Consider the following 7,641-nt stretch of genomic DNA (forward strand, 5'->3'; position numbering starts at 1 on the left):
GAATCTTTTTCAAATATTGGGTACTTGGAAAGAAGAAGCACCAGCTGGGCACCGTGGCACATGCTTGTAATCCCAGCCCTCAGGAGGCAGAGACAAGAGGATTGCCATGAGCTCAAGGCCAGCCTGGGCTACTTTGTGAGTTCAAGGCCAGCCTGAACTGCAGAGTGAAATCCTGTCTCAAAAAAGACAAAAAAAAAAAAAAAGAGAGAGAGAGAGAGAAAGAGAAGTGTGACCAGGAGCAGCGACCTCTTCCATTCGTAAGTTGGCGTTAGTGTCAGGAACTGGTGTCATGTTTCATGTGCACCCTGGGTAATGGTTTATGACCTTAACATACTTCCTCAGTTGTCTGTTAGAGGTCGTGTTTGTGTAGAATGTTATCAGATAACAGTTACAAAGTTTTACAGGGAAAATTTTAAATATAGAGCAAAAAAACACAGCATTTAGCACAACAGCTATGGCAACATGATTATACTAGAACCATTCAGGGTTTTTTAAAAATACACTTACATTTTTAGTTTAGTATAAAATAGCTTATCTTTCTCTATTTATAAAATATTGTATGACACAAATAAATTCTTTTCTGAATTTGCTACTCTTGCCCATCACACACATCAGCACTTCCGTGCGCGTTACTCCAAATATCTCTCCTTTACAAATCAGAATTGGTCGTTAGAAAGCAAGCAGGCGCAACAAAGGAATCAGAAAGCCCAGGAACACTTTAAGATGGGTTGCCAGCTTCGGTGCTTCCAGGGGGACCAAAGGCCAGGTCTGGCACACGTGACCAGAACCTCCTGGTGGTTGCCACAGCAACGCCCGCATCATCAAAGGAGCCTGGGGACATCACCACAGCTGAGACTCTGCACCTCCAGAGCAGCACTAGGGTCCTCTGCAGTTGTCCTTGGATAATGCTCATCCTGGTGGGCTGAGGTCTCCCTGATGGAGGTGAGGGGAGGCAGGAGGGGGTGCGAAGTCTGGGTGTCTGTGCTGCACTGACAGGTGGGAACCATCCCTGGCGCTTGACCTGAGGAGGTGCAGGACAAGCATTGGATGGGGGACCTTGCCACAGAGGAGGCCACACTGGAGAGGCCGCCCAGAGGGGCCTGTAAGCCCAGCCACTTGCTGCCCCAGAATGGAAAAGGTGGTCAGTTCCAAACTGCACAGAGGACCTGCCCTGCCATGGCCTCTCCAGGGCGGGCTGTGGAGAGTGAGATGTGAGCTGCATTGGCCATGTCCAGTGTCCACCATGCTCCTCGGCCCTGGGGTCAAAAGAAGCAGGTGATTGGCTCTCTGCAGTCAGCCTTACTGCACGGAGTAGACTCAGACGGCCCCCAAGTCAGCACAGTGCCAGGCAGGAGTAGTGGAGGGCTGGACCCAGGGTCCTCCACCTCCACAGCCAGCGAGCTCGGGGCCCACACCACCACCCTGGCTCAGGGAGCATTCAGCAGTGACATCTCAGAGACGCTTCTGTGGGGATGTGTCAGCTGGGGTCACGGGCACACAGACGCGAGTCCCGTGTGAGCTCAGGGCCCAAGGTCAGACACCAACCCCTTGCAGAGGCCGCAGAGGTCACCATGGGCACAGACACCTCAGCTTCCCCTCGGCACCTTCAGACAACTCGGCTTGGCTCGTGTCAGGCCCCTCCACCACATCCTTCGGGCTGCCGGTCGCGTTCTGATTGTCATCCTCTCCGTGCAGTGCCCAAGAGTGGCTCAAGCCATGCCTTTTCCTCCCATTTTGCCCTAGGAGAGAATGAAACCTAAAAAAGTGCTGTTCCTGCTCTCACTCATTTTGATGCTGCTGATGGCTAAGCATTACTTCCGGTAAGTAGAAACGATGGACTGATGGCAGTGGTGACGGGCGAGGGCGCCACGCTGCTGGGCCTCCTCCGGGGAGCAGCGCTGCTGAGTGGGTGGGCGCTGCAGCACATTTCCAGCGATTCCTGAGCACCGTCTGGGTGCCAGGTCCCATTGCAGGTGGTGGGAGGCAGCGACAAACCTCACCGAGTTCTCTGGGCTTTGCATTCTAGACAAAAGACAAGTAGGGAGGCCAGGGATCTAACTCAGCATTATTATACAGCACTTGCCCGGCAAGCACAAAGTCCTGAGTTCAGCTCCCAGCACCAAAAGAAAAGGACAAGTGTAGACCGCATGGCAGGGACATCGTAGGTGACACAGTGAAGGTCATAAGACACAGGCAGGTGGGAGACGGATGTGCTGTTTTGATGAATTGCCAACCATCTGAAGGCTTCCACTCTGTGTCGGACGGAAGCGGGACTCAGACGACCTGCAAGGGAAACCTCTCAGCACTGGATGCACCGTGCGCCCCTGAGCCCCGAGAAGCTCAGACCCGGCTCTTCCACATCACACCCTTGGCAGGAGCAATGCCATGTCTCTGAAGATCACTGGAAAGGCAGTTCTTTTTTCTTTCTTTTGTTTTTTTCGAGACAGGGTCTCACCGTGTACTATGCAATTCAGGTTGGCCTTAAGCTCACGATGATCCTCCTGCCTCAGCCTCCATAGTGCCATGATCACAGGTGTGTGTACACTACAATGTGTGGTGGAAAAACAGTTGTTTTGAGGCATACTGTCTTCAGAGATTGAACCTCTGCAAAACACGTATATATGATAAAGGATTTGCACCCCAAAGATGAGATGATAAAGGAACAACCCTGAGAGAAGGGAGAGATGGTAGAGTGGGAAGCCACAAAGAAAGAAAGAACCTCTCCGAGAGTTGCCGTCCAGGTGCTGGAATATAGCAACGCGGAGGACATGAAGAAGGGAAGTAGTCAGGCGTGGTGGCACATGCCTGTAATCCCAGCACTTGGGAGGCTGAGGCAGGGGGATTGTTGAGTTTGAGACCAGCCTGGGCTACAAAGTGAGCTCAAGACCAGCCTGAACCGCATAGTGAGACCCTGTCTCAAAAAAAAAGGAGGGAAGTGAGTCCCCTGAGAGCCAGGAACGGAGGCATGAATTGAAGCCCAGAGAGAGAGTGAAGGAGAAACTTCGATGGAGGAGGAGGCGGAGGTAGCTAACAGCACCTACTCCCTGAGATGGAAACACTGCTCGAGAGGAACGGTCCAAACCTTCCAACACACTGTGAGTGCTGGCGACTCCAGAGGCCTCCAGGAGAGACACGGTGGTGGAGGGGAGCAGCGGGCACGAAGGACTGCACTAACAGTGAGTGTCAAGGCTCAGCCATCCAGCGCAAGAGCGTGATTGGCCAGGAACCGGGACGGATAGGCCCAAGGAAGGTGTGCTGATGGCTGCGAGCTGCCAGACGGTGCAGGCTCACTGGCTCTTTAAGATAAATCAACACGTATCAGGACGCTGTCTTCATATGTTGTTTACCAGTGACAGCAGAGACAAACCTGCAAGAGGAGTTTTTTTCTCCCTCTCTCTCTCTTGTTTCTTTTTTGTTGTTGTTGTTGTTGTAGTTTTGCTTTTGTTTTTTGTTGTTTTGTTTTCTATTTGTTTTTTGTTTTGTTTTTGTTTGTTTTTTCTTTCTCCTTCATTGTTGGAACTTGTATTTATATGCCTCTGAACATGGTATCTAGCCTCTTGGTGGTGTAGCACCATTTAGTTCTCCTTTGTATCTCTTCCTTCTCTCCCTCCAGTCTTCTGCACCAGTTTCCCGAAGATAGCATGATTCCCCTTTGTCCTCCAGCCTTCTAATCTCTTCCTCTTCCACTTCTGTATTTTCTCCCTAACCCATTTTAAATTTTAACTCCTGAGGGAAAAATTGACATAGTAAGGACTTGCATACTGCATACAATTTTCTGGGCTTTTTATATTTTATTATATAACCACAAATCTAATTAATATGGTTAAAGGTGGCAAATTAATGGTTATTTTAGTCTGTCATTTCCTAGACTGTGTTTTATGTTATTGTTTTTGGTACCACTGTAGCCAAAAGGGACATAATTATTCTAGACAGCTGTTCTTCCTGATAGTCCAAGACTGAGACTGACTAAGGGTCACAGAAAATACTGTGGCACAGTGCCAAAGACCATTGTTTGGGGCAAACAGGCCCCAACAAATTGAAGAGGTAGGATTTTACAGGAGCCTCAAAAACCAAAAACCAGCTATACCTGGGAGATAACTAAAAGAAGTAGTCACTTCCCAAGGGTTCTAAATACTCGCAAAAAAGCAACACACTATAGGCAATTCACAAACATCACCCCAGGAATTAAACTAAAAAAAAGAAAGAAAAGAAAATAAGGAGCCACTTAAACAAGATGCAATGTCAAGCATCACCAAAGGCAAACCCAGGGGGCAGTGAGGTGGGACAATCTGAAACCATCCACCTGGCATCTCTGAAGTGGTAACAACAAAGCAATTGAATGAGGCTCTAGAAAAAATCAAATCAGAAATAATTTCTCAGATAATTGAAGAGATGGCATCCATAATGAAAACCGTGGTGATTCTAGGGCAGATACAGACAAGAAAACAGAGGAGCTTAAGAAAATTATGGAAGCCATGAATGCTCAGCATAGGAAAGAAATGGAATCCAAGGCAGATTTAAGCAGATATCCAGGAGAATAAAAATTCCACTAAAAGTATTCACAGTACATTAAACCAATATGAGGACAGGATCTCAGATATAGAAGACAGGCTTGCAGCTAGCAAACACGAAAGGAAAGATTTCTTAAAAATAGTGAGAGACCATGAGAAATCAATACAGCAGAGGGGCTGGGGATTTAGCTCAGTGGCAAAGCACCTGCCTGGCAAGCGCAAGGTCATGAGTTCAATTCCTGGTACCGGAAGAAAAGACAAAAAAGAAAAAAAGAAAAAAAAAATACAGCAGCTGCTGGATGATGCAAAGAAAAATAATTGATTTGAGACAATGAAAAAAGCAGGTGATAGTTCAAATGACATTTAAAAAAAAAAAAACTGTTCATAGATGTCATGGCAGAAAACTTCCCTGGTAGAGAAAAAGAATTTGACATACAGTAAATGAGGCATATAGAACTCCAACTGGCCATGGCCAAAAGGAAAATCTACAGCCAGGAATATCATAATCAAGATTCCAGAAATTCAGCACAAGAATAGAATATTAAAAGCTGTTAGAGAAAAGAAACACATCACCTATAAAGGAAAACCCATCAGAATAACAGCTGATTTCTCAGCACAAACTCTCAAGTCAAGGAGTCCTTAGAAGGGAGTATTTCAAGATCTAAAGGAAAACAACCTTCAACTCAGATTGATGTACCCCACAAAACTATCTTTAAAACTGATGGAGAAACATAATGTTTTTTGTGGCTAAAGTTTCCAGGACTATGTTGAATAAGAGTGGAGACAGTGGATATCATTGTCTTGATCCTGATTTTAGATTGAAAGCTTTCAGTTTTTGTCCTCAAATTTTTAGAAAAAGAAGAGCAGACTAAGCCAAAAGCTCATAGGAGGAAAGAAATTATAAAGATCTGAGAAGAAATTAATGCATTGTAGACTAAAAAATACAAATAATCAATGAATCAAAGAGTTGATTCTTTGAAAGGTTAAATAAAATCAACAAACTCCTTGCCAATCTTATCAAAAAAAGAAAGAAAAGACTCAAATCCATGGAATTAGGAATGAAAAGGGTGAAGTCACAATGGACCCTGCAGAAATCCAGAAGATCATCTACACCTACTTCAAAAACTTGCATTCTAATAAGATGGAAAATGCAGAATAAATGGACAGATTCCTAGACACATACAAGTTGCCAAAGCTGCGTCAAGAAGGTATAGAAATCCTAAATAAAACAATCAATCAATGAAATTGAAAATGTAATTTAAAAACCTACCAACAAAGAAAAGTCCAGGCCCTGACAGAGCCACTGCTGAATTCTACAGGAAATTTAGAGAAGACTTGACACCAATAATTCTCAGACTCTTTAATGAAATTAAAAGGGAAGCAATACTCCCAAATTCATTCCTGGAAGCAAGCGTTATCCTAATACCAAAGCCAGAAAGAGAACTACGAGGCCAATCTCCCTAATAAACATAGATGCAAAAATCCTCAGTAAGATACTGTGAAACAGAATGCAGCAAATCACCATGGTTATACACCATGAACAAGTAGGATTCATATCAGGAATGCAGAGATGGTTCAACATACATAAATCAATAAATGTAATACACCATATTAACAGAGCCAAGGACAAAAATCATATGATCATCTCAATAGATGCAGAGAAAGGTTTTGACAAAGTCTAGCACCATTCATGATAAAAACCCTACAGAAAATTGGAATAGATTGTCTTTATCTCAATCTAAAGAAAGCTATCCATAGCAAACCAACAGCCAACATCCTACTAAATGGATGAAAACTGAAAGCTTTCAATCTAAAATCAGGAACAAGACAATGATGTCCACTGTCTCCACTCTTATTCAACATAGTCCTGGAAACTTTAGCCACAACAATTAGCCAAGGGAAAGAAATAAAAGGAATAACACTAGGAAAGGAACATGTTAAACTATCATTATTGCAGATGAATGATGCTCTACATAGAAAATTCCACCAAAAAAATTGCTAGATTTAATAAGCAAATTCAGGGGGCTGGGGATTTAGCTCAGCGGCAAAGCGCCTGCCTGGCAAGCGCAAGGTCGTGAGTTCAGTTCCCAGTACCGGAGAAAAACAAACAAACAAAAAAATATTCACAGTTACAATAAGCAAATTCAGTAGTGTAGCTGGTTACAAAGTCAACGCTCAAAAATCAGTGGTCTTCCTATACATGAATAACAAACTCACTGAGAGAGAAATTAGGGAAACAACACCTTTTGTAATAGCATCCAAAAAAATGAAATACCTAGGAATCAATCTAATGAAGGATGTAAAAGACCTCTTTGTTGAAAACTATAGTACCCTGAAAAAGGAGACTGAAGCAGATATCAGAAAATGTAAAGATATCCCTTGCTCCTGGGTAGGAAGAACCAATGTAGTGAAAATGGCCATACTTCCAAAACTGCTATACAGATTTAATGCAATTCCAATCAAAATTCCAACAGCATTTCCCACAGAATTAGAGAAAATAATCCTAAAATTTATGTGGAACCAGAAGAGATACAGAATCAGGCAGTTCTGGGCAGCAAAGGTAAGGCAAGAGGCATCACAATCCCTGGCTTGAAATTATTCTATAAAGCCATCGTGAGTGCTCACTTTGGCAGCACAAATACTAAAACTGGAACAATACAGAGAAGATTAGCATGGCCCCTGCGCAAGGGTGAACCATGCACTAAACTAAATTCGAAATGGATCAAGTATCTAAATATTAAGACAGAAACATTAAATCTGTTGGATGATACAATAGGTAAAATTCTTGTTGGTGTAGGCAAAGACTTTATGAATAAAACCCTAGTCACACAGGAACTATCACAAAGAATCAACAACTGGGATCTCATCTTATTAAAAAGCTTTTGCACAGCAAGATAAACCACCAACAGAGCAAAGAGACAACCCATAATGTGGGAAAAAATGTTTACCAGATGTTCCTCAGGCAAAGGATTATTATCAAGAACATATAAAGAACTAAAAAAAAAAAAAAAAAAAAAATCAGCCTTTGGTTTAAAATCAGTCTTTAAACCAAATTTAAAGACCCACTACAAAAATGGACATCTGAGAGAAATACACACTTCTCAAATTAAGAAATACAAACAGCAAGTAA

General features: G+C 43.5%; 1 protein-coding gene across 2 annotated transcripts in view; it reads left to right on the plus strand.

Annotated features, from left to right (window-relative positions):
• The first annotated feature begins 260 nt into the window (after positions 1-260).
• Positions 261-7,641, plus strand: part of Glt6d1 (glycosyltransferase 6 domain containing 1) — a 20,200-nt gene continuing 12,819 nt past the window's right edge. Inside the window, exons 1-2 of one of the 2 annotated variants that reach the window (XM_013506564.1) lie at positions 261-942; positions 1,744-1,820. In XM_013506564.1, coding sequence (XP_013362018.1) covers positions 937-942; positions 1,744-1,820 — 83 coding nt within the window. In that variant the 5' untranslated portion in view covers positions 261-936. The remainder of the gene's footprint in view (positions 943-1,743; positions 1,821-7,641) is intronic. The other variant, XM_013506565.1, reaches the window with a different exon arrangement.

This window comes from Chinchilla lanigera, unplaced genomic scaffold, assembly GCF_000276665.1.
Source record: "Chinchilla lanigera isolate Chin_1 unplaced genomic scaffold, ChiLan1.0 scaffold00112, whole genome shotgun sequence".
Taxonomy (NCBI): domain Eukaryota; kingdom Metazoa; phylum Chordata; class Mammalia; order Rodentia; family Chinchillidae; genus Chinchilla; species Chinchilla lanigera.